This window comes from Nelusetta ayraudi, unplaced genomic scaffold (assembly GCF_046127955.1).
Source record: "Nelusetta ayraudi isolate G7.1 ecotype Tasmania unplaced genomic scaffold, CSIRO-AGI_Nayr_v1 ptg000084l, whole genome shotgun sequence".
Classification (NCBI taxonomy): Eukaryota; Metazoa; Chordata; class Actinopteri; order Tetraodontiformes; family Monacanthidae; genus Nelusetta; species Nelusetta ayraudi.
In genome coordinates this window covers 5,000,098-5,027,834 of record NW_027466134.1, presented here as the reverse complement: position 1 = coordinate 5,027,834, position 27,737 = coordinate 5,000,098, and the positions used below count along the sequence as shown (strand labels likewise).

At 45.5% G+C, this 27,737-nt stretch overlaps 1 protein-coding gene across 1 annotated transcript; it reads right to left on the bottom strand.

Annotated features, from left to right (window-relative positions):
- Positions 1-464: 464 nt before the first annotated feature.
- Positions 465-27,625, bottom strand: adcy1a (adenylate cyclase 1a). Its single transcript, XM_076045691.1, has 21 exons — positions 27,322-27,625; positions 26,663-27,285; positions 25,223-25,372; positions 22,396-22,514; positions 20,691-20,802; positions 16,457-16,584; positions 16,009-16,167; positions 15,174-15,315; positions 14,381-14,536; positions 12,799-12,993; positions 12,156-12,253; positions 11,987-12,071; positions 11,070-11,159; positions 10,408-10,664; positions 9,803-9,929; positions 7,738-7,854; positions 5,584-5,730; positions 5,391-5,489; positions 4,638-4,752; positions 2,530-2,654; positions 465-2,117 (listed from the first exon to the last, which is right to left on the bottom strand). Exons 1-21 carry the CDS (start codon positions 27,377-27,379, stop codon positions 1,788-1,790), a joined length of 3,432 nt encoding a protein of 1,143 aa, XP_075901806.1. The 5' UTR covers positions 27,380-27,625; the 3' UTR covers positions 465-1,787.
- Between the last annotated feature and the right edge of the window lie 112 nt (positions 27,626-27,737).

Sequence of the window (27,737 nt, the reverse complement as noted above, 5' to 3'; positions counted from 1 at the left end):
ACTGGCATCATGCATGTTGTCACTCTGGAGGTTTCAGCAGCTCAAGTGCTGTCAGGAGGGCCCGAGGGGCACCGCTCCATCGAGAGAGACGGACCCCCCCCCCTACTCCTCCGGCAAAATCAGAACGGTCCAATAGAAACAGAACAAACCCTGCAACTGTTTCACTGCGACCGCTGCCCCAGCAAAACATCACTGCAGGCAGCAGCAAGCGTCAGGAGACTGGTGGCCGGGCCGGGCCGGGCCCTAAGGCAATAGCACTGTTCTTCCGTTTCTTTTAAAGAGTGGAGAAGAAGAAGGAGGTCCGCAGGAGACGCTTCCGCTTCCAGGACTTCTCTTGAGTGCTACACTTGACGGTGGTGCGGATGCCGTTTCCAGTCTGAAGGCCTGGGAGACGCAGAGAGCAGCTCCTCTGAAGAGCAGCAGCACGCATCCTGTTCACGACGTCCCGCTGGGGCCGAACAATAAACAGGCCAGGAGTGCGGACGGAGAAGTCGAGGAAGTCGGGCCTCCTGGAGAACCTCCTGGCCAGAGGTTTTTCCTTCCCCGGGAGGAAACGTGGATAACCACGCCCTAAACTCACCCCACCTCGTTTTGATTGGTCGCTGCAAAGTCTCTCACTTCTACCTCGAGTGCGCCACCTCTGGTGACTGAAGGATAATCGTATTGATTATACGGATGTGCGTACGAATAACATTATAACCGCGCTTTCGCCAGTTTCCAGATGACTGTGAATCTTGTGGGATACACAAGGCAGTTTGAAATGTGGGTGACTGGGTTAATCCACCATCCATCCACTTTAACGTCGACTTTATTCACGAAATTTCCACTTTATTCACAAAATGTTGTCTTTTTTATATTAAATCTTTCTGCGAAATTTTGACTTCATTCGTGAAATTTTGACTTCATTCAGGAAATTTCGTCTTTTTACGTTGACAAAATTTTGTCTTTTTCACGTTGACTTTTTTCACGAAATTTTGACTTTATTCACAAAATTTCAACTTAAAACTTGAAATAAAAACTTCAATATAAATGTTCTTCCTGGAGTATTTTCTTCTCTTCTTGTGGCCCAAATCGTAGTCTTCAAAGTGTTTCCTTTTTAAAGTGAAGTTTTCAATGTTTTTATTGTTTGGTGTTTTTATTTTGGTGCTTTTTTTCCAGGCCACTTGCAGTGTTGAGAACTCGGCATGATGACAAAGTTGGCAAACCCCCAAGTTTGTTAATTGCTTGTGGTATAAACTACTACTAGGCCATTCATTTTCCCTCAGTGACCGACGGCGGTGCATGTCGCGCTCTCGACGGGAAATCAACAAGATGACCCAAGGGACCAATCAAAAGGGTTGTGGGCGTAATTTTGTAATTACGTCTTTTTACGTCGACTTTATTCACAAAATTTTGTCTTTTTTTCACGTTGACTTTTTTCACGAAATTTTGCCTTTTTCACGTTGACTTTTTTTACGAAATTTTGACTTTATTCACAAAATTTCAACTTATAACTTGAAATAAAAACTTCAATAAAAATGTTCTTCCTGTAGTATTTTTTTTCTCTTCTTGTGGGCGTTGTGGGCGTGGTTATCCTTATTTCCTCCTATGGAACGAAACCTCGCCAACTGCTTTGATCTCGGTCCTAAACTTAGACCTGGGTCCGTGTGCCACGTTGAACAAGCGGCGCTCCGACGGACGGACGGACGGACGGACGGAGCCCCGCAGAAGGTCGGCCGACGTAGAAAAGGCAGCGGGCTCGGCTTTGTTTGCGTGTTGAAATCAAACCCCTCCATGCGCTGCTGCTGTCAGACCATGGCGGTGGGGACGGAGGGCAGGTACCTGGAGGAGGAGGTGCTGGTGGAGGCGCCGGCCTTGGCCACACTCGGGCTGGGGTTCCTGATGGTGGAGAAGGTGGTGACGGAGGGTGCCGGGCTCAGCCTGGTGCACACGCTGCCGTGGACGAAGGCGCTGGACGGCCGCTCGGCCGCTGCCTGACTCTGAGAGGACCTGGCAACCTGCGCGCTGCGACCCTCCAGGAAGTACGTCAACATCTGCCCTTTGCCCTTCACACTCACCTGGCCCCGGCAGGTGAACTGGTAGTGGTCGGCAATGAGCCGGTGGACGTCCTCTGTCACCTGGAGGAGAATCACACACTCAAAAAAATCACTCCTCTCAGAAAACCATTTGAAGCTCAAGTGTGTAAATTTTGTAGATTTGTAAGAAGAAACAGCAGCATCTGGTGGTTGCATTTCAGATTGCAGCGCCCTTAGGGACTCCGTACCCTCCCTCTCCCGAGCTTGACAGTGAACTACGATGGCCTTTGAGCACAAACCTGAATACATCCTTTTTCTTCGTTGGTTTGGTTGCCTTGTGTACGAAATGCGCTGTATAAACAAAGCTACCTTGCCTTGGCTTCAATAGAAACCCTGCACCAGGTGAGTTTGATTGAACAAAAACATTTCCAAGCGCTTGGATTCCTGTCCGTCTGTGCACCTCCTCTTTCTGTGGGGTTCGGATCAAAGTAAAGAGGGCTGCAGCGCCACCTACCTGGATCTTCCCCTGCACTCCGGTGCTGTCCATCCGACTGGCTACATTCACTGTGTTCCCCCAGATGTCATACTGAGGTCTTCTGGCTCCGATCACTCCTGCCACCACTGGTCCCACGTTGATACCTGGAAATTACATTGGCATGTTCATAGCACCGTGTCCCCAAATCCATAACGCTGCCCTAAAGCCTCACTCAATCATAAGACTAATCCCTAACCCTAGTCTGCATGCATAAGAAACTCCCTCTGATGGTTAACAGTGAATTTTCTTTTATCGCTTTCACAAAATAGTCGATAAATAACCTAATCTGGTTGACTTGATGTTTCATTTATCGATGGGATTATCATTTGCACTATTCATCTCTATCTTGCTGTTGTAATCTGTACATTCGTTTTTTTCCTGTCAGGGTTTTTCCTCCCCGGGGGGTTCGAGGGTCTTTAACATAGAGAAAAGTTGCATCTGCAGGGAATGCAAACCACATGGTTTTGTTCTTACTAATACGCTCCTTCCTGCACTAATATGACAGGCGGGTGTCATCTAATTGCATTCAGCCAACGATCATTTACAAATCTGTTCTAGACAGACCCACAACATTTCACACCTCAGCTCGGATGTAACTCTGAAAGACAGACAAATGTACATTACCGATTAATTAATATGAATAACAAATGAAAATGCTCACAGTTTTTAAAAAAATAACTTGTGAATGTTCTGCACAATGGCCTCTCATTCACCCCTTCACACACACTCACACACACCCGTGGGTGGCTGCTGCCACGACGGGGGTGCAGTGTCTTGCCCAAGGACACTTCAGACATGTGGACAGTTGGAGGCGGGATTTGCACCGACGAAACTTCCACCATCGATTCGCAGCCACTCTATCAACTGAGCCACAGCTGCTCCATTTGACCATTTTAAAAAAATAACAATAAAACAGAAAGTCTGCAGGTGAGATTATTATTTAGAAAATGTATCACATTAGGAATTAGCTTATCATCGGCACTGTCGTCTTCAGTCAAGAAATGGACTCCTGCTGAAAGGTCTAAACACTACATGCCATTACATAAGCAAGCCAGTTGTGGTCATGCTAACAGTGAGTGCACTAAGTAGGTTACAGGAAATGTGTGTGAAAAGTCAGCAGGAACAAAGGATACGCAGCTGGATGACCTGTGTGACACATCTGCTGCAATAACTTTATTACTTTTGACAAACTGATCTAACTCCATTATATTAATACAGGTGCGACCCAGAGAATTAGAATATCCTGAAAAGGTTGTAGTATTTCTGCAATTCAACTTAAAAGGTGAATGTGACATATTATATAAAATAATAATATGCAAATCAATATATTTGAAGTTTTTACTTCTTTGGATTTTGCTGATCAGGTCTTGCAGCTTAAAAAAAAACTCAAATTCAAACATTCAGAAAATTAGAATATTACATAAAGTCAAATCTTTATGAAAATCTTAATCAGCAAAGTTACAACAAGGAACTCCTTGAGATGTCAGTTTGCGTGGAATGGCTCAATAAAATTTGTTGCTTTCATCTTTTATGTTAAATTGCCAAAATAAAACCACTTTTACTTGATATGCTCAATTTTCTGGGTAGTACCTGCATTTGAATATATTGACTGTTTTAGTGCAGACTTCTCCATTGATTTTCAGGTCTTCAGAAACATGAGGTGAGGACCAGGCTGCACTTGTTGTTCCAAAGCTCTGTGCTGTGTTACACGACTTCCCAAAAGTAGCATTTTTTTTTAAAAAAAAAAAGAAGGGTTGAGCCAAGAACAAAAACACATGGAGCCTCCCAGATTTGAGACAGGATGGCACTGTATACCCCAGGCTACACTGGAATTAAACAAGGATTCGTGGAGCAGCCTCTCCACAGGATACCCAAAACAATGGAACTCAGAACTTCAGGTCTCGCTGTGACGAGCTTCCTGGAGGTAACGCAACACTTTCTGTGATGCACTTCCCTACAAACTTACCGGCACTGTGTGTGAATGGCGTCCAGTGCAATAGGTCAAACTCAACCCCCGACTTCCCCACCCCACACTCCCCACTGTTTATTTAGACCCGCGTGTGTTTGTGCTACGTCTTTCCACTCACCCACTCTCAGGACAAAGTCATTGTACGACTGGTAGTTGATGGCATCGAGGACGTCAAACATTTCAACGGCAAAGTCTGACACGGTGCACAGATGGGAAGTGATGGATTTCTTAGCCTGTAAATCAACAGAAAACAATCAAATATAGAAAAAAAAAAAAATGACGGATTGCCGGTTTCAAAACTATGCAACAGGTTTTGACCTGATTTAAAGCCGCCGCTAGCTGCGTTTCCACGACTCCTAGAATTGCGCAAAAAACCTAAATATCGCGATAAAAACCTGGTGATGGAAACAGCTCAAATTGGAAAAACCTCTCAAATACGGCGAAAAGGTTTTGACGTATCTATATAGAGGAATATTGCAAAGGTCACGCAGGACGAGAATGGATGAGAATTGACATGTAGTTTGTTGAAATTTTGGAAATATCGCTTTTATTCTGCAAAAAAAAAAAAAAAAACTTAATGGAAACGCAGCCACTGTAACTGTTGAGTTTACGTCAGAGTCTTAGCAGAAAGCGTGAAAAAGGGCTTCCTTTGTTGTGAGATTACAGGAACGTTGTGAATGTGGAATATGCTGACCCACTGAGGATCGGTGGACCGAAACGTGACGCCCGTTTTTAAAACGTCAAATTCCGGGAGAACAGCAGCACTGGAATTGCCAGACCTCTTTAGAAGTGCATTCCGAACAGTTTTGAAAGCCGCTAATACCTCGCAAGCACACAAGTGAAAGTCTAAATATAGCAAGTACATTTGCACCTTGGAGGCAGCTGTGGGAACCAGTCCTACTGCAGCCATGTATGTACTGCCAATAGTCTTGATCTTCTCAATGTCCCTGTAGCACTCTTTGTCCATCAACTGGGGGGGTGGAATCAGAGGGAAGTGATCACAATAGCAGCAGCTGCGATTCTCACTTTAAGTCACAATGGTCAAACGTGTAAAAGCAACGCACCTCATCAAAGTCGGCGATGATCTCGTTGAGCAGCCGCAGACACTCGACACCCATGTTGTTTCCGTCCAGCTCGATGTAGAAGTCGTTGAAGTTGGCGATGGATGCAAAGAGCACGCCGACCTGAGAGTAGGACTGGTAGTAGAGATCCTGCAGGCGGAGGGAATCCCAGTGGTTAGATTCCACAATCCAATTCCACAAATGTTGGAGAGCAGGTGGGGGAAACTTTTGGACTGGCGGAGCCACAATGGGTTGAAAGATGTGACAGAGAGGCCGGAGCAGCAGCAGATGGATGCAGTGTTTTGGTGAGCCACCTCATAGGAGGAAAAAATATATAGTTTGCAGTTTGGTAGTTTGCTCATGCCTGGCCTAGAACCACCTCAGAACCACCACAGAACCACCATAGAACCACCTAAAACTACCTAAAACCACCTGGAGCCACTCCCGGAATCATAAACAACCACAGCAGAACCAACTACAATATTGTGTTATTTATATTTATAAGAATATGTCTGTCGTATAGTTTTATTTTTATAGTAATATGTTTTCTATATATATATACATATACATACATATACATATACATATGTATATATACGTATGTATATATATGTATATATATATATATATACATATATGTATGTATACATATATATATATATATATATATATGTATATATATATATATATGTATACATATATATATATATATATACATATATATACATACGTATATATACATATGTATATATATATGTATATATATATATATATATATACACATATAGCGACACGGTGGCGCAGTGGTTAGTGCTGCCGATTCCGGACCTGGGACCTTTCTGTGTGGAGTTTGCATGTTCTCCCTGTGTCTGCTGGGTTCTCTCCGGGTTCTCCGGCTTCCTCCCACACTCCATAAACATGCATGTGAGGTCAACTGAACACTCTAAATTGTCTGTAGGTGTGCATGTGAGTCTTTGTCTCTATGTGGCCCTGCGATGAACTGGCGACTTGTCCAGGGTGTCCCCTGCCTTCGCCCTATGACAGCTGGGAGAGGCTCCAGCAGAGCCCCATGACCCTGAGCTCGGGACTAAGCGGGTATGGAAAATGAATGAATGAATATATACATATATATTTTTTATGTAATGTATGTATGTTATATGTTTATATGGGTGTTTATGTAACATGTGTTTCTATAGATATCTGTGTAGCAATATTCTGAAGAATAGTTAAAAGGGGTCGGAAATTCATTATTACTCCTTTTTCAAACTATGTGTTTTTTATTCACATTTTTGTATGTACAAATAGTTATTGATATTTTATCCAAGTCTGAATCTTTGAATGCAGCCGAGTCGAGTCCCACTGCAGCCTGCACTGTGACTACAGTGCAGGCTTGAACTTTAGCCCAGAGGAAACAGAGGAAGCCTTGCTGTACAGAAGAGGTCACCTCCACGCCAGAAACAAAGTTCCTGACTTCCTGCCCCCCCCCCCCCCCCCCCCACTGCTCTGTCTGGAAGCCTAACCCACTGATGGATGAATGATAAGCTCAGCATGACTTTTTCATTCATATTCATAAATCGTAGTACATGACAAAAAGATAAATGACTCTATTTAACAACCAGCCCTGTGTTAAACATCAGCACCACTTTGTATCATGTCCAGTCAATAAAACGATTGAAATTAGTGAATAGAATCGAATTGATGCTGAAAAATAAATGAACATTTTCTCGATAAATATATGAATTTTAATTTTAATTTTCAAAAGCCGCGACCCAGTCATAATAGGTCCGAGACCCGCTTTTGGGTCACAAGCCACTAGTTGAGAAACACTGCTCTATGCCAACAGGTCACGTGACCCTCTGAAGGGTCTTGGGTTTCTCGCATTAATGCCATGATATAAAGAAATATTGAGAGCGACTGACAACGACATCAGATCCACTGATGTGATTTGATGGCCATGAAAAATAAAAGTTCCTCGTCTCTGCTTTGTGTTTTCACTGCGCAACAACAGCCGGTCGCAAGGTCAAAATCCTAAAGTTTGAACTCATTGCTGTCAAACCGTCCCAAAGCCTGGAGCTTAGGCGTCCCCGTTATTAAAGCGTGACTCCCACCTTGGGGACAAAGCACTGACTTTCCTCTCCTCTGTCTGCACACGCTCACCATGTTCCTGGGGTTGGACATCAGGAAGTGCTGAGCCACGTGAGCCGGGAGCAGGTTGAAGAGGATTCTCTTGTTGTCCAACTTCACCTTCTCCATGTCACCTCTCTCCTCTTCTGCCTGGAAAGGAGTCACACAGGTCAGAAGTGATGGTTCAGCAGCGTCACCGTCATGATCGCACGTGGAGACGTCCCGATGGTTCCAAACTCGGACGGAGCCTGTAATTGCTGGTCGTTATCACTAGAGGGAGATAACGTTTCAAAAAAAAAAAAAAAAAGATCACCGCAGCCTAAAAATAGAAAGTCAATTCATTGAGATGCAAATGCAGAAGCACTAAAGGGTGAAACACTATAAATAACAATACGTCATATAATACCAAAGACTCTGCTTATAGAATATGATTTAAATTGCTTAAACACACACTTACAATAAAAGTTTGTTCCAGTAAGAATAACTTCTTACTTCTGATTCAATTCATTCACTCGGGTTCAGTGTTTTTTTGTGTTTGCAGGGGGCGCTAGAGAGCAGCTTTGTGCAATTTGGGTGCCACATGTGGCCCGACGAACTTCAAGAAATGATATTAATAGTCAGTAAGTCATAGAATAGCTGTATTTCATCCATTTTTCAGTGCTTTAAGAGTCACTTCAATAAAGAGCTAAACACCCTGCTGGGGCTTCATAGACACTGACGCTGACATTAAAGCAACATGCTTTCTCCATACACCATCATATATTGTTTCCTCTATGTGGCCCTGCGATGAACTGGCGACTTGTCCAGGGTGTCACCCTGCCTTCGCCCTAAGACAGTTGGGAGAGGCTCCAGCCGAGCCCTGGGACCCTGAATAGGAATGAGTGGGTTTAGAAGATGAATGAATGAATGAATGAATGAATTAATTAATGAATTAATTAATGTATTGTTTCCTCCTATTTGGTGGCTCACCAAAACACTCCATCCATCTGCTGCTGCTCCGGCCCCCTCAGTCTAATTTTAGAACCCACTGTGGCTCCACCAGTCAAAAAGTTTGCACCCCCACCCCCCACCCCCTCACCTGATCTACAACATTTGAGATTATATTCTGGATCTAATCCACTGGGATTCCTTACACCTGCAGATCTGGAGAGTCTGAGCAAACTGGACTCTCTGAAATGAACTCTGTCATCTCCTCTGCAGAGTCCACCGCCTGTCAGTTGGACCCAATTCCAACTAAATCTTTCAAGGAGGTAACACCGTTCATTATTAATGGTTTTATTACTATTATAATGTTCCGCAATCCTTCACCGTAATTAAAACCCAATACAAGCGTCTTCTCTAATTATAGGCCAATCTCCAACACTCTGTTTCTGTCTTAAGACTTTAGAGGAAATCGTTGCCAGGCAGCTCAGTGACAACGACCGATCTGATGTGTTTCAGTCAGGTTTTTAGGAATGATCACAGCACTGAGGCTGCACAGCTAAAGGTGGGTGATAGTCTCCTGATGGCCATCACACAGTGGTCTTCTATCTGTCTTAGTTCTTCTGGATCTCACGGCTGCATTTGATAGTTGATGGCACCGTTCTTCTGAGAAGACCACAGGATGTTATTGGCATCAAAGATGAAGCCTTACATTGGTGTCATGGTTTCATTGGTTCATGTCCATAATTACCAGTCAGAACATACAAGAGTTGGTTATGGAGACCCTCAAGGGTCTGTTCTTGGTCCAATTCCCTTTAAAATTTACATGTTACCGCTTGGTAATATCATTAGAAAGCCCAGCATTAGTCTCAACCGCTATGCAGACGATTCCAAGTTATATTTGTCGATTAAACCCAACAAGGTAGATCAACTAGTTACAGTGGAGACTCAAATAATTCACAAAATGGATGATGCAACATTTCTGAATGCTTAATTTGAATAAATATTATTGTAGGTTCTGTGGAGCTTTTAGGCAAATTTCCTAATGGTCAAATTATAAAATAAAAAATAAATGTGATTGATTGATCTGTGATTAGTGACTCATCCAGTTTACAAAGGTGGAGATTATATGAGAGGGGATTGGCAGGGTTGATGTATTTAAGAGGGAACAGAATACCTGAGTAGCCCACAGGTAGTCCAGCCGCAGCTTGAGGTCCAGCTGCCTTGAATGAAGAGCGAGAGCTCCACAAAACAGCAGGACAGCCAGGACAGGATCGTAACTCCGCATGTGTAGGAAGCCTCCGCTGGAAAAAACACACAAGCACAAAACAGCAGACGGTGCCTGTTTTAAAGTCATTGTTCACTTTCTCGTGACTGTCAATAGAATGTTTGCCTACAGACAAATGAACAAAAGTAACTTGTGTTGCAGTACTGGAGAGTGGTCTTGGTTTCATCTGGATCTCGAGACTCTCCAGTCTTTTTTCTTTTTTTTCTTTTTTTAGGAAAGAAAAAGAAAAAAAAATAATAAAGAAATAAAAAAGAAAAAAAGGTGAAAAAAGAAAGAAGAAAAAAGAGAAAAAAAGGAAAAAGAATAAAAAGAAAAAAGAAAGAAAAAAAGAAAGAAAAAGAATAAAAGAAAAAAAGAAAAAAGAAAGAAAGAAAAAAGATACTCTCTAGTCTTGATCATGTCTTGGTCTCGGTTGATTCGGTCTGGACTGCAACAGCAGACAAAGCAAACAACAGCATGTAGGGGATGACGAGTGTCGAGCAGCTCCGTCTCACCTCACAGCTTGTCGATAGCCGCTGGTTTCCATGATGACGGTGTAGGTGACCGACAGCAGAAGAAGCAGGATGGTCTTGGGGAACGAGGACACGTGGAGATAAGGTACCAGCGTGAGGGTGCCCGCCACGCACGACAGCAAGGCGTACGCCATGTTGGGGCAAGCGCTGGGAACTCCTGTGTTGTTCCCATCGACTGCCACGTCTTCCAAGGAGCTGCTGACGTTGGAGCCAAAGTTCCCCCAGGGAACGCACATCACCTGCGGAGCGGAAGGGGCAAATGGAATTTCAAAATAAAAAAAATAAATAAATAAAGACTTTTAAAATGTTACAGTATACGAAACCAAGGTCGATCATCACTGTCCTTAATTTGGAGTAAAAATACTACAAAAAAACAAAAAAATACAGCTCTGTAGGTTTTCTACTGTTATGCTATTAATTATTCTGTTCACAAGATGTAAATATCTTGTTTGTTTGTTTTTTCATTTTATACCCTTCCAATATTTTATTTTTATTTTTTCCGCCTTGTTTCTTTTTTTTAAATGTGTCCCAGTTATCTACGACATGTTGTGGTTTCAGTGTGACGCCACTCTATTGTTGTTTGATTGACATTTTGTTTGATTTGACTGTGTGTGACAGTGTGCAATGGTTCCAGCGACACTCACCACACACGCCTGCGTGACAGAGTAGGTTATGAGGACCAGGAAGATGCAGAGCACAGTTCGAATCTGGATGGTGAGGCAGCCCGGTTGGCACTAAAAACCAAAGGCACGGAACTTGGCGAATTGTTCAATACACCTCAATAGCATTTCAAACGCAACATTAGCCACAGGAAGAGAGGCAATGAGTTTAATTCTGGGGCAAAGCTCATTAAATGCAGGTCTGTTGGAGGGGGGCTTGAAAAGCACATGATGATACTTCTACGTAGTTTGACACCACGTTGATTCACACAAGGGGTGTGGACACCATATTACAGCAAAGGATCATGATGGTCATTTAATCTGACTGTCAAATATAAACAACAGTGCAAGTACAAATGTATTTTACACTAAGAATGGGAAAAAAAGAACATCAATGAAAACATTGATGCTAGCATTAATTACAAAAAAACGACGTAAACTATTTTTAAATATTGTTTTGCAACTTTACAGGGAAAAGCGTGTATGCAAACAGCAGGTCAGTATGAGCAGATCTTCCGTCTGGTAATTCAGTTCAATAGACCAGGCAGAGCATTTAGGTTAACAGAAGTTTTCACTGATTAGGCTGCTAACTTATCAGGCTAGCAACCAGGCTAGCCCTAGCATCGAGCAGTGTATTTTGTAGTGACAGTGTTAGGAAAAGAACTCGGAGTCACATTGTTTGACATGGCGCATGCAAGGCTTGTGTCTAATTCTTGACATGGCTGAATTTGCTTCTCCTTCACTAATTGTGTTTGTTTGTTTGTTTGTTTGTTTGTTTGTTTGTTAGCAACTATAGCTTCTGCTTTCTTGTTACCAGCGTGAAAAACAAACGTCAGAGTTCTTCACTAAGAGTCGTGTGGAGGTGTGGAACTGACATTGAGAGTCAAGGTCACGAGCCCTACCTGGATGCTGGTCAGGTGCAGGTACATGACACAGGCCACGTGGAAACACACGCACAGCACGAGCAGCAGCAACACAATCACTCCCCTGAGAAGTCAAGAGAACGCGGCAGGATGAGAGGAGCCTCGCGCCGGATCAATCCAATCAGATCATACAAGCGCGCACACATACTGTGGAATCATCAGCAGATAGATAAAGCCAAAGAGCACAGCCAGGATCAGGGACAGCACCACTGCACTGGTGAAGTGGTCGTCGTCCGACTGGTTGTACTGGGAGGAAAGAAAAGAAATCATCTCTGAATTCTGACTTCCGTTGGAAAAACTCCTGGAAATTCAACAAACCTCACTGGTTTTCATGGACATTCCCCCCCCCCCCTCTTCTGCTTTATTTTGGATGTTTAGATTTACACACGCACAGAAAAAAAACCCTTCACTGTCATAAACGTGGCTCGGCGTGCTCGGCGCTGCGTGCACACGCCGGTCCCTGTTCTCAGCCTCCTTTGAGACTCTGCCCACGCACACAGTGCAGAATGATATCACGTGTAGCTATCAGACTTTCCCAAATCATTATCTTCATTCCCACCCCCTCTCCCACACACACACACACACACACACACACACACACACACACACACACACATCATAGAACAAGAGCGTGCGACAGAGGGAGACGGGGAGGGAGAACGTGAGAAGAAGGGAGAGCAGATTCACAGTGGGAATCAGGCGCAGTGAGGAAAGTCGACGCTTAATGTATACATGTACACAACCGACTGTGAACTGCCTGCCCTGCCTTCTGCTGCTGCTGCCACTCTCACCTTGCACTCCCGCTCTCTGTTTCTGTAAAACAGGGTGAAGTAGTTGAGGTCTGTTGTCTCGGACTCAGTTTGCCGTGCCTCGATCAGCCTTCCGATGTACCGGTTGACCCTGGTGGCTGGTGAGTGCTGCACGGCCGTGGCTGAGAAGGATGTCCGGCTCCTCAGCTTCTCCGACGCCGTCCGCAGGGCTCTCCTCTGAGCCACCGGGAGGGGAAAAGACAACAGTCAATCTGTGCAGAGGCCCCGGCCCGTCTGATTGGTCGACCGGTTTTCTAGGTTTGTGAAGATGTCGTCGGGGAATGAGAGTCTTCCACCCTACAGGTGTCACCTTGAGAGGCTGCTGCACCCTCTCAAGCAGGGGTGTCAAACATACGGCCCGTGGGCCGGATCAGGCCCGCAAACTGTTTTTTTTTGCCTCAGAACGTCTCCTATTGGCTACCCTCATTGCCCCAGAACGTCTCCTATTGGCTGCCCTCATTGCCTCAGAACGTCTCCTATTGGCTGCCCTAATTGCCCCAAAATGTCTCTGTTGAAACAGACAAAGCTGATGCAGAGCAGTGTTGCCAACTTGGCGACTTTCTCCCCCCCAAAAAGTCGCTATTCTCCCCGTAGCGACTTTTTTGTTTTTGTCAAAAGCGACTAGCGACAAATCTAGCGACTTTTCCTGGTGTCATTACGTTGCGATCAAGTGCAAATTGTCAATTATGCAAATTAGACGATGACGTCATTTAGTGACTTCTTGTCACTAAATTGTTCTCAAGGTTTTTTCCAATTTCTTTCAAGTTTTTTATTGCCATATTTAGGTTTTGCGCAATTCTAAGGGTGATGGAAACGCAGCCACTGTGTCCAACGCGACTCTCTGATGTGAGAACAAGCAGTCGCAGTCAAGCTTTTCACTGGGTACAAACAGCCCGGACGGCCCACGGGCAACAGGCAACGTACAACAACAACATGGCAGCTTGCACGGCACCAGCGGTCACACAGCCACAGACCACACAGCAGTAGCACTGCAGCAGCGAGCCGCAGCACTGCGGCCGACACTGTAACCGACTCGACACATCGTGGCTTTCATCCCGGCTTAATCTCAAAAAAAAAACATCAGGAGACATAGGAAGCGCTGCGTGGAATACGGTGAAACATACATGATGAACGCACCGCACAAACTAACTGCACATTTTATCCCAGACTTTCGGGAGATTATGAGGAGTGCATTTCTGTGACAAGTTGCTCATAATATCCGTTTCCACAGGGCTCACTTTTCAACAAGTCGCTGCCGTGCACTGAACTGCAGGACTTATGCCGCAAATCTAGAAATCCAGATTACTGGGTGTGTGTGTGTGTGTGTGTGTGTGTGCGTGTGTGTGTGTGTGTGTGTGTGTGTGTGTGTGTGCGTGCGTGCGTGCCTGCGCGAGTGAAAAAGAGATTATTTATCCATGCGGGATTTCAAGCCGTCACGAACGGGCTCACAGACGCAGCGAGGGAGGGATTTTTTTTTTTTCTTCTTTCCTCGTTACACAAACACAGTTGTCGCAACCGCTTTCTTTGAAGCGGCACCATCGGTCGTTCACACACACACACACACCTTGTCGTCATCCTCGCAGGTCATGACGTTGGAAAAGGGGATCTCGGCTTTGAACATCTTGCGACAGTGCATGAGCTGCACCAGCAGGTAGCACACGGTCTTGAACTTCATCCTCTTGGCCGGCTTGATGTCGGACAGAATGAGACCCGGAAAGATCTGGAAAGACAAGGAGGAGAGATGCAGCGCTGAGGTTGCAGAGGATGCAGGAAACACCTGACCTGCGTCACCTTCACAAGAGCCCTGGTTAAAATTTCCACCGTCTTTTTCTTCTTTGTACTCGTGTCAGTACCTAAAAAAACTGAACTTCGGCAGAAAGAAAATGGTGTTCTTGTGACCAGCTTTTCATTTTCAAACTGCGTTTTTAAGGAAAAAACATGAAAATAAATCTAAGACTAAGCAGCGTTAGAGGAGGCTGCACTGTAATTTTGCAACACTGACAATATATTTTTCATTTTTACATGCATGCATTTGTGTGTTTATGCAACAGTGACATTGAACAGTGTGTTGCATGTACAGCAGATGTTGAACAGCAACTCTGAAAACATCTTGTCACTATTTTTTTTTTAATCTATTTCAAATATACTTATTTCCCATCTCATTAAATTCTATTTTAATTTTCTTCAAACACCAAGCAGGAGTAGCGCCTCAACTTCTATTGCATGTGCTGTACGCCTATGTTGCATTACTGTCTCCTAAAGGCTTCTGACTCTCCACATGGACTCCGTCAAGCCCGTCGTCACCACACACAGACGGAGCGACAGCTCCTGCTGCTGGGGGGCTCAGACAGACGCACCTTGCGTCGGTGTGAGGGCACGATGAAGAAGGTCTCAATGTGATGCTTCTGGAGGAAGCTGTGCCTCTGGTGGCCGAAGCCTGGCTCCACCTCGTAGTCCCCGTTCAAGCACTCCAGGGTGGTTCTCGTGATGTGCACCTTGCTGAAGACGGACGGGCAGAAAGCAATGCAGAAAATCTGACACTGGTGCTGTGTCTCAATTCAGGGTCTGCACCCTTCGAACAGAGCATCCTCCGTCTGAAGGAAGCGTCCTCAGAGGACCCGGCCTAGAAGGACGGACCAAACCCCGCCTCCCCGGTAACCACACGGGACGGTCTAGCCTTCGGCGTGTTTCCTGGTTGTGTCACCGCCGTTCCCTCCTGCTGGCCAACCCCGGAAGTGACATTTTCATAGCATCAAGCTAACCATTGGTTCGCCAGCTAACGATGGCGTTGGATGTTCAAATAAATAAACACCCGATGTTAAAACTGAACATTGTATGTGAAATTTCAAAACTTAAATTTATATGAAGTGTCTTTGCCAGTAGATGGCGCTAATTTCAGCTGACTTCCCAGGATCCCATGATGCTTTGCAGCAGCACGCAAAGCATCATGGGATACATTTGGAGCGTCCTGAGGACTTTTGGGAATTGGGAGGAGCCTTTGCGCAGTGCTATGACACAACTTCCTTTCAAAATGCGTACTTCAAGGATGCAGAGCCTGATTTGATACACAGCATGAGAGTCATGATGCTAATTTCACTGTTGCTGTTTGTCAATCACTCCGTCTATCTGTTATTGTCCCAATACACAGCAGTAAAAGAACATGGATGGGCCAGGGTGTGGGTCAGCACTGACCCAGGCAGCCCTCCGGCCTCCATCACGTTTGCCAGCGTGACATCGTTGGACCAGACGTCGTACTGCCACTTCCTGAGGCCCAGGACGCCGCACAGCACCCGTCCTGTGTGCAGGCCCACACGCATGTTCAGGTCCACCTCCGTCGCCTCCACCACGGAGCTGCAACCAGCAGAGGACACGACACAACCGTCACAGACGCAGGGGGAGATCAATCTGATGGTTTGCTGACAGGGACTTCAGATAAAATACGGATGTTTTGTTGTAATTCTATAGACATTGAAGCAACATGTCTTCTACATGTCCCAGGATGCAGTTTTCTCTGCTGTGAGGAGGCTCACCAACACACTCCATCCATGCAACTCTCTTTTGTATATGAATTGTTTTATCACTTGTCATTTCTGAAATTTGGATTATTTTGTGAGGTTGTTTGTGTCTGAGTGTGACTTACGCGATGGTGTCAATCATGTCCAGTCCCATTTCCACACAGCAGTGGGCATGGTCTGCCTTGGGCTGGGTCAGTCCTGACACACAGTAGTAACAGTCCCCCAGGATCTTGATCCTCCTGCAGTGGTTCTCCTGGACACACACACACATGCATGTCAGTCCAACTCTGACACCAGCAAACACAACAATGTGAGAGATGTGCTGCAATTGAAACAGGCTGGTCCAGTGTCTCATTCATTCTCATATATTTTAAGACTTGACAACAGTCGAGACATTTATTTGAATTTTTTTCAGGTGTCATTATTATGGCCTAAAGTGGCCTAAAGACTTTCGTTTTCACAAAGGCCTTTCCTTGGCTTTTTAAAATGTATTTATTTATTTTTTAATATGTCTCATTGACCTGGTTGTGTTGTTTTTGTTGTTGTTGTTTTTTTTACTAAATATGCTTTACATTAGGTTTTATGTCTTTTTATGTCTCATTGCTCGGGTTGTGTGTGTGTTTTTTTTTTATAACGATGTCTTACAGCAGGTTTTACATCTTTTATGCCTCTTTGTTCTCAGTCTATATTAGGTTTTATGCTTCTTGTAGCACTTTGAGATTTCTTTATATAAAGTGTATGTATGTATGTATGTATATATATATATACATACATATATATATATATATATGTATATATATATATATATATATATCCCAGTAATTCAGTATGCGGTGCCCAGTATTGGTGAGCAAACTGCAGCCGAGTTGCTGGGCCGCAGTGACGCTCTGACTCCTGAAGGTGGCGTATTTCTGAATGTGTTGTTGTGTGTGTGGCGTTTGCAGGCGCAGCACCGTCAACAGCAAACGGCATCATTTACCGCCGCTCTCCTTTCCCTGTGAATCCGGCCCTCTACATTTAATGCTTTTCCTCCGCCAAAAAAGGCCAAACGTGAGGGATCGGTTTCTCTTGGAAAAACAAAGGATGACTGAGATTCTTTGTGGAGCTGAATCAGAATCAGGAAGTGGACCGTTTGTGCATCCATCAACTGAAGCTTTTTTTTTTTTTTGTCTGAACGTTGAAAATCTTCAGCTTTCTTTCACTTTTCCTACTTCTGTTTCAGCTACTGACGGATGTATTACCATTCTTGCTCTTGTAAAGCTGATGGATGTGTGTTCTGGCAGTGCCGTGTGTGTGTGTTGGAGAGATGAGGCCAACTCTAATTGCTCCGATATGCTCTTGAAGTAGAATCCCGCCCACACGTTCCCAGACAGACCAGCTATTTGTCACAGCGGGCACCGTGCACAAAACTTTGCGCTAATCAGACCTACACACACACACCACACCACAGGAACACACACACACACACACACACACACACCTTTCTGAAGACACAAACAACAGCTGGGTTGCGTGCTGACACGGTGCAGCTTCTTTGGTGCGTCTGTGTGCAAAGGGTTTCCATTTGGCACCGTATCACTCGCAGTCGTCAGAAAACTGTAATGGTGGACCCTACAAAGCTTCGCCTGCGGGCTACCTTTGAGTGACAAACACACACACACACACACACACATGTGCGCACACAACACAACACGCACGTGTACACAAGGGATCATGACAACTGCAGGGTAAGAGGCGGAGATGAGAAGAGAGGAGACGGAGCCGCGCTGCTGTTCTGCTCACGGGAGCGGAAAGATTCTGGCGTGGGAGGATATGAGAATTCACAACGTGGATGATTATCCCGGTACTATAGCAAGAGAAACTGTGTGTGTGTGTGTGTGTGTGTGTGTGTGTGTGTGTGTGTGTGTGTGTGTGTGTGTGTGTGTGTATGTTGGTGAGCAAAGGAGAGGGAGGATAAATGAGTGAGAAATGATGAAGTGACGGTGAGCGCGTGTCTTGGGAGGAGAGGCATCCGCGTGCTCTTTTGGAGGAAACTGCAGTTTGTCTGCATGAAGAAGTGGATCTTCAATCTGCTCTCAGTCTTTACATTAGCAGTGCCTGTGTGAAGGTAAGTCAGACCTCGTTGAAGGTCAAGTGTGTCATATTTGGCTTGATTTGGGATTTTTATATTGGTAAAAGTGTGATGTGCTGCCGATAAATACATTAATGAAGTGGACAGTTTTCCTACCCTTTGAATGGTTCTTATACATAGAGCAAGAATATTGCTCCCAGTTATATTTCTACAGAAGCCTGGTGTGGACAATCCAGCTGCCTGACAGAGAATTTCCTAAACAGGGTGACTGCTGGCATCCTCAAGTAAACCAACGAAGAAGAAGGTGGACGAGGTATCCAGTTTGGGTCCGCAGGCCACTGTAGTTCACTGGCAGCTCAGGAGAGGGAGCGGGAGTGAAAGACGCTGCAATCTAAAATGTTTTCAGGATCCTCCGTATCAGATTAAAACCTCAGTAGTATTTCAGGCTTATTGTGTACAACACTTGATTCATAGCCACTGTAAAAAAAATAATAATAATTAAAAAAAAACTACTTTTTTTTCCCCAGGAAAACCAGCTCCAATCACAACACTTGGGAATTAAAAAAAAATATTTCTTGACTCTCGACGTGTCTTAAAATATATGAAAATGCAGTCAGGGAGGATAAAACCTTTTACTGAAAGAGGAAAAAAAACAACACAACAAAACTTTTTTTCAACACAATAATGAGGCTTCTCAGGAGCCCAAACCTCTTGACAGCCAACTATTCACAAATCTTGAAATCTTGAAATCCATCACCTCCATCACTCAACCAGAGTCAACTTCTCCTCTGGTAGAGGACCATGAGCTAGAGTGGTCAACCCTCACCTTCACTGAAAGCATTGCTCTTCTATAGACCTTTAGTCGCACCACTGGACAATGGAAATTTAATTATTTTACATTTTCATTGTATTTGTTTTTTTACTGAGAGCAGTGTTATGTGAAAATAATGTAAATGCTTGCTAATTCCGCCTCGTAGGATTCCAGTCCTGCACATGCTCTTCAACCTCAGCGGCTCCTCCACCTCATTGAGCTTCAATATGCTGATGACGGCGCCCTTTCATCCTCATTGCCTTGGCCAAGTTATCCACAGCCCTGATCTTCAACATCAAGTGACAGTCAGTTCCATATCAGTCTCCACCTAACCAACCATCCAACCAGCCAAGTGGAAAATACCAGAATCAGGGAGAAACATCTGGAAGAAGGCGCAGAACCCAAATTACCGGGTTACGGATCCACTGGACATCCAAGCCTACTTCAATCTGGAAAACCAATAATCTGAGGCTGCTCCATCAGCAGCATCACCTCTGATGGAGCAGCCAGGTCTTTTGTTTTGCTCCCCCTGGAGCTGGACATGTGACAAAGGTCACTATGGGCTGCTTGACACCCGCTGACACAATTATTACTAAAACGCACCATCTGCAATAACACCTGACGCTGCGACTATTAGTCCTCACTGTCACTCTGCACTCTCTTCTCCTGGTTCTCTGTCTGTCCCCTCTTTTTTGCCAGTCAGGATCCACATGCTTTGAATCTGTGAAGCATGAGGTCCACTGAGATAATTTGTTAAGACACAGCACTGTGCAAATATTCAAGCTGAACTGAAGAAGCCTATCTTGCGTTTTCCCCTCCATGTGAGGCCAGAAAACTGATTGCTGAGATTCAGAACAGAACGGGGATAATCCCATTGATCATGTGACTGGTGTGTGTGTGTGTGTGTGTGTGTGTGTGTGTGTGTGTGTGTGTGTGTGTGTGTGTGTGTGTGTGTACTAAAGCTGCGTGTGGATGTGCAAATCTAGTGGAAAGAGATTTCTCAGCCTCATGCTGTGCAAAAAGGGTTTATACTATATAACTTTAACATTTAAATCAAGGAAAAAGGCATGTATAATATATATACAGTATGTATATATATATATATATATATATATATATATATATATATATATATATATATATATATATATATATGTATATATAAATACACACACAAATTATAATTTTTTATCATTACCCTTTTGGATGGTGAACATTTGCCTTTTCTTCACAATTATATTCACAGTTATATTATATTATATTATATTATATTATATTATATCATATTACAACACTTTTTCATAGTTATGATAGTCTATTGCTCCACGCCTTCTGTGGCTCACAAGAAGATACGTTGATGAAAGGATTTTGAATCGGGCTGCATGCGTGTCTCGGTCTGTCACTCCCACAATATTATTCACACACACACACACACACACACACACACACACACAGATGAATTGGTACAAAGACTTACGGTTGCTAGTTCATCAAACTTCCCAAAGAGTTCGTTGAGCAGTTTGACCAGTTCCTGAGCAGTGCACTGAGAAGCCAGACTGGTGAAGCCCACAATGTCTGCAAACAGGATGCTGACAGGAGAGAGAGGCACACATATTTCATTCTTGAGCTTGAGAAGTGACAGACTGTTACTACATTGTACAGATTTTTTTTTTTACAAAAATTCATTCCATTCCTCACTGCAAATATTCACACATCTCATCAGATTCAAGAGAACTCCAACCCTGACAGGACAAAGTGTCCTTCAAGGCAACGATAACTGAACTCCATCTAAATGGCTGCTGTAGTGGTTATGGGAAAGGTGACGAGCAGCACTTGACATCTGATTAATTTGCTCAGAGAAGAGGGAAAGATGTTATGAACAAGGTGTTATGGATCTTCACTGACTCTCTCAGACAGAATACGGGCTCAGGGCAGGTGAGCAAACGATGGCATTGAATGGTGGAGTGGTGGTTTTGTCTGCACGGCTGAATATAGTTTGCCGTCACATTGCAGTGACAAGAGTGTGAACTATATAGTGTTGCAGCACTGGAGATTGGTCTTTCTCCGAGGATCATTGCATGTTTTCCCTGCGTCTGCTGGGTTCTCTCCAGGTTCTCCCTGCATCTGCTGGGTTCTCTCCAGGTTGAGGTCAATTGGAATCTCTGTCTTTCTATGTGGCCCTGCAATGAACTGGCTAACTGTCCACGGCAGGCATGGGCAAGCTTTGGCAACACTCAATGTCAACTGAAAATGTGTGTCTTTGAAGCCCCACGGTGTTTAGCTCTTTACTCCCAATGACCACAGACGTGTGACTTGGTGGAGCGACAGCCAGCGGTAGTGAGACGAGGTGCAGAGTAGCGGCTGAGTGTGGGAGCGCGGCGGGTGGAGGGGAGGAAGAGCGAGTGGGGAGGAGTGTCTCTCCACGGGAGTGCTGTTGACACGCTGCCTCGCCCTTCACTCCCACACTCCAGCACTCCAGCTCTCTTCACGGCCTCGTCGGAATATAATTAGCTCAAAGTCAGCCAGGTTCTCACACTGCTTATTACAAGAGCAACAGAGATGGCTGCCGGGGTAAAAAAGAGAGGATAAACTCTACAGGCAGGATTGTGAAGCAAAGGATTATTTCAAAGCCGACCGGAAGAGCTTCAGACTCAGTTACTCGCCGGGTCAAAAGATTCTCCTCACACTCACTTGGAATTCGGCAAAAGTGATAAATTGGGTTTTATTGGTTTGGTGTCTGCCAGTCTAACGGACGTCAATATTTTTTGTGAAGTTCAGGCTCAGAATTCAGGTTCAGACAAACCAACCTGTGCAGTGCAATCCACTCTGAACATGACCTCAAGCCAGTCGAGTCCAACCTCCAATTCATAACCAAAATGTTGCTTTCATGTCGAAGCCCCACCAGGGTGTTTAGCTCTTTATTGAAATCACTCTGAAAACAATAAAAAAATAAAATAAAACATGGATGAAATACTGCAATTTTATGACTTACTGACTATTAATATAATTTTTTCGAGTTTGGCGGACCAGATTGAAAAGCTTAACGGGCCGCGTGTGGCCCCCAGGCCGTAGTTTTCCCACACCTGTTCTTAGTGGCAGCTACAGACCATCTTTCAATGACAAATGCAAAACGAGATGGGCGGAGGAGACGGCAGACGCCCCCCTCAGAGAGCCTGGTATACCTGACATTGTCGTGACGCTGGATGTAAATCTTGTGGAAGATCCGCTCCGGTGGCTTCAGGAAGTCCTCCTTCATCTCCATGGCAACGTTCCTGGGCAGCAGACTCATCAGCAGGCGCTCCTGAGGAGGGTGAGGGTTCGAGCGGAGGAGAGGAGAGGAGAGGAGAGGAGAGGAGAGGAGAGGAGGAGGAGAGTGGTGGTGACTTCAGAACTGCCACCCGCGGCAGAGAAGTTTTTGCTTACGCTAACCTACTCTCACTATGAATGAAAACTGTTTCGTAGGTAAAGAAGGCGGAAAAGCTGTAAGATCACTCATGGTTTTGGACTGGGCAACATAAAAAGGATGGTCCAATATTAATTTAGGATTTACAATTTGCTCTAAATCCAAATTCTGAAGAAGAAGAAGAAGAAGAAAAAGAAGAAGAAGAAGATATAATAGACATAATAATGAGGTCAGCAACAGCCCGAGGTAAGTTGTAGTATTAGCGACTCCCAGCCGGAGCATCACAGAGTCAAACTGCAGCGGCACGTCAAGTGCTTGTGAATGTGCGATGAATCATCGGGACGCTCGGCCGAGCGCTGCTACAGAGAGATTGAGTCGGACACATAAAGGCAGCAAGGCCGGCCTCTATTGTTGTTTCCTTTCAACACTTTCACATCATACACTTATTCAAACACAACCGATGCTTTTGTTCGTGACCTGTCGTGGAGAGCAGCTTGAGAAAGAGTCATAACACCGGCGATGGGAATTCCAGCTCTTTGCAGAGAACCGCATGCGTATATTGTTTTAGTAACCAAGCTAAATTGAATGACTGATGTTCATGATGTCAAAAACATTCATGAATGTGTGCTACTTATAGACTCAAATGCCCAGCAACACTGGCAATTCTTGCAGTTTTTTGGAAAAGAGGGACGTAGAAATGAAAAGAGCTCCCACGATATTACAGGACAGTAACAAAATGTTTCCACGAGTAGCACAATTGCCAATTGCCAATTTCAGTTTTTCAATTTCTTTATTTTTAAAAAGGGACAAAGCATGTTCGTTGACATTTTCTTGCAAAAGTAAATATACCCAAGTTAGCTGAGCGCTAGCAACAACAGAGGCATAGTAACCAACGGCTGACTTCAGTGACTAGCGTGAGGACACTTGCACCAGAGCACCAAACAGAAGACCTGCTGTTGTACTGCACCTTTGTACCCATCTCATCACAAGAATCAAATGAGACCACCAACTGGCAGAGCGGAGATTGCTATTGAACCGGGAAGTCAATTGTGCTCCCTACATATTGAAGAATCAATGACAGCCTATGGATCGGGGCTAAAGGTAAAAGGAAACCCTGCTCTGGCGATAAGCGACGGCCTGCTTGGACCGGGGTCGCTTTCCAAAATCTGAAATCAGTTTGTTTCCCGGCGAGCCAGCGCCCAGATTCCTATCTGTGTCCGTATGTGTGTTTTGTGTCCACTCAGCTAAACGGTGACCTTTTAGCGGAGCGGCAAGGCCATGAAAGGAATCTGCTTGTGTAATTACCTGTCAGAAGGGAAGCCCGTTACTGTGGCAGGTAAACACAGCAGCAGCAGCAGCGGCGGCATCTAATCTGCAAGGAACAGGTGCTAGGGGCGTGCACGTGTGCACCCTCGCAGACAATGTGTGCGACAAAAATGTCCGTAGAGAGACATGACATCGGCTGGATAATTACCAGTTGGGGGCGCCGTCAGGGCCAGCGAGGCCTTCTTTGCTGGCCACACTTAGAGAAGTACATTTTCCCGTAAATAGGATAATAAAGTTATTCTCCATAGTCTGTCACGTCATATAACATCCACTTGGTTGCGTTGCTTCCATTGTCGTACATTACGGTAGAGTTTCTATCCAATCGTGTTTCAGCTAGCTTGTGTTGCCAGGTGCCATGAAATCTGCCTGAGGCCAGCAGAAGCGACACAGCAGGCCGCTGTCAGTGAACGCACCTCAGTTAGTTGCGACGGCCAATCAGATCTCGAGTCTGTGATGCCGTAGACCAGCTAGCTGAACTTCACAAGTACACATCCTGTGATTAGATAAGCACCTGAGAACCTTAGAGACTGAACTCAACCTGACAATGAAGATTTAGTTGCCGAATCATCTGCAATTTAAAACGTAAACAATGTGGCACATTGGAGAAGCATTTGCACCAAAGTGTTTAATTGTTTAATAACTTTTTGGTTCAATAGTTTGTATCGTTATCATCTGGTTGGTCTCTCGTACAATTTGGCGATAATTTGCAGTTTATTGGAGCAGTTTGGACTCACGGAGTTTAGTGCTGGTTTGTTGAGGAATCTTATTTGTAAGTGTTGACAGTAACAGTGGCCTCAGGTACCGAGTCTGAATTCTGGTTTAAATGATCCGAAAACTATGTTTTGCTCAACTAAGTCCCCAATATGAAGGTGATGTGGTGTGTGTGACGGATGGAGGAGGTTCCTCTAAGTGCCGGGTGCTTGGCACACCTGGCTTGGTATGGGTGTGGTCACGGGCCCTGCTGAACGAGCTGTGCTCAGCACCAGCAGCCTCTCTCCGGACTCCAGCCTCTGGACTCGCACTCAGCTCAGGGGGGGGGCTTGTTTACAGTCTACTCTTGTTTTCGTTTTGTAGATTATGTCTGGTGAGATTGGTTTCTTTCTCCTTAAAGCCTGATCTATTAAATACATTAATATTGATCATCTCAGCCACGTGTGACCACCTTTTTTTTGTCACGTTTCCTGCCACGGATCGTGACATGTGTTGGTGTGATTATATAGATAGATAGATAGATAGATAGATAGATAGGTAGATTATTTTCATGTGGATTCACGTCTCACCTGTTTCTCATTCTCGTCCTCCAGCCGCAGTCTCTCCTCAATGCAGTTGCGGGCTTGCAGGAAGACTTTCCTCTGGGTTCGCTCGGTTAGAATCCTCACGAAAACCCCCGACAGGTTGACGCTGGTGAACAGCATCGCGTTGGCCACCAGCTGCGCACGGACCAGAGGAGAAATGTCAGGAGCTAGATGTCACAAATCTCCATTAATCCATGGGAGGGATTAAACGGTAGGAATCACAGCCAGCGCGGTGTGGTGGCACATCTGAGGTGACTTGTAGAACAAAAGCCGGGGTCAGGTCGCTCTATTGGTTATTGATCGTATGAAATGACCACACCAACGCTTCGATTTGGATAAAGAGCTTTCAGTGACTCACTGCCCTACTTTAAAAATCAAAGGTCTGATGCTAATCCAGCAGGCTGCTTTATAAATAATGCTTCTATGCAGTAGGATAGATAGATAGATAGATAGATAGATAAATAGATAGATAGATAGATAGATAGATAGATAGGTAGACAGACAGACCTCGGTAAGAACATTTTTTTCTAATAACAATAATGAAATAAGAAAGCTAATAATCCCACCAGTGGCCAGTTTGTTTCTAATAGCGCGACAAGAGTTTGGATCAAATGTACACAAGTGCCGATGACAACGCACCTGTCGTTCGTGTGAACCAAAGAAACCCATCAGCATCCCAGACTGAAGGACTGCTGCGCTCGTGCAGGTGATCTCAGATGCAGCAGTGTCCACACCAGGAATGGGCAAACTATGGCCCGGGGGCCATATGCGGCCCTTTAAGCTTTTTAGCGTTCAAGAGCTAAAACACTGTGGGAGCTTGAAAGACACTGATTTTGTTGCAACTTTGCTTTGGTTCATTTTACATTGACATTATAGCAACATGTTTTCTTCATATCCCATGATGTACTTTCTCCTTCTCCATCCATCTGCTGCGGCACCTCTGTCACATTGTAGAAGCCACTGTGCAGCAACCCCCCCGCCCCCCACCCCCCCATGTGTATGTGTGTGTGTGTGTGTGTGTGTGTGTGTGTGTGTGTGTGTGTGTGTGTGTGTGTGTGTTATTGTTTGTGTGTTTTTTTGTGTTTTTTATTCAAGTTTAATCACAAGTAAACTCCGCAAATAATAATTTTAAAAAAACAACTCAGCATCAGCGTGTTTTCGACAATCGACTATCGATTAATCGCGATTAAAAACGTGCGAGCGTGTGTTTTATTGTTTGTGTGTTTTATTCAAGTTGAATCACAAGTAAACTCCGCAAATAAAAAAAAAAAAGTAACTCAGCATCAGCGCGTTCTCGACAACCGATTATCAATTACCGATTAATCGCGTTAAAAAAATAAATAAACAAATAAATAACTAAACGTGTGTCCGCGCGCGTGCGAGTGTGGGCGTTCTGCATCGCATGGCAATGGCATGGTTACGTACCGGTCTCCACATCAAACTCTGCTTCCTGCCGGTGAGCGACGCGGCGATCACCACGAAATGGGACGCGGCCAGCATGACGCCGAAGAGCACCGCCAGCAGCGTCCGCACCGGCAGCAGCACGTACGCCACCAGCGTGACGAGCATGAGCTGCCACATGCCTTGCTCGGGGGCTCCGGCAGCGGCGGCGGCGGTGCTGCCGGCGGCGGCGGGCTCGGACGCGCCCAGCACCAGCGGGAAGGGGCAGCAGAGCAGCGCGAAGGTGAAGCTGAAGAGCAGCGCCAGCTTGGCGATCTGCTGCAGCTGCGTCACCTGCAGGTACTTGACGTTGGTGACGATGAAGAGCGAGAGGAAGACCACGCAGTGCACCGGGTACGAGCCCTTGGGCAAGGTGAGGCGCGGGCTCGACAGCAGCTCGCTGAGCGACAGCGCCGAGGCGGCCACGATGAGCACCGCCAGCGCCTTGAGGGTGGAGGTCTGCTCCAGCTTCAGGTTGTAGCTCTGGAAGAGCAGCTCCAGCTCGCCCCTGCCCAGCTCGCTGCTGCTGCTGGTGGAGGTGCAGGTGGAGGTGGAGACCCCCCTCGCCGGGCGGCGACCCTTCTTCTTCTTCCTCCTCCCTCCACCTCCTCCTCCTCCTCCACCACCACCACCTCCACCTCCACCTCCTCCTCCTCCTCCAGCGCTCTTGGCTCCTCCGAGTGGCACCTCCTCCTCCTCCATGCCGGGGCCATTTAATGAGGAGGTGCGAGAGGGGCCCCTCAACTTTCCGCTTGCTCCCCTCCTCCTCTTCCTCCTCTTCCTCCGCCGCCGCCGCCGGGGGAACCGAACCGATCCGAACCGCGACCCCGGTCCCGGTTCATGCGGGTTCCCTGAATGAATGAGCCTCTGCGATGGGAGAGAGGGAGGGATGGAGGGAGGGAGGGTCCGTGCGCACGCTTATCCACAGGTTGACGGCTTGTTGTTGTTGGCGGCGCGTGAGTGAGTGTGTCGTCGGCAGAGTGGCCCGACCAGTGAGCGCCTCTCTCTCTCTCTCTCTCTCTCTCTCTCTCTCTCTCTCTCTCTCTCTCTCCCCCCTCTC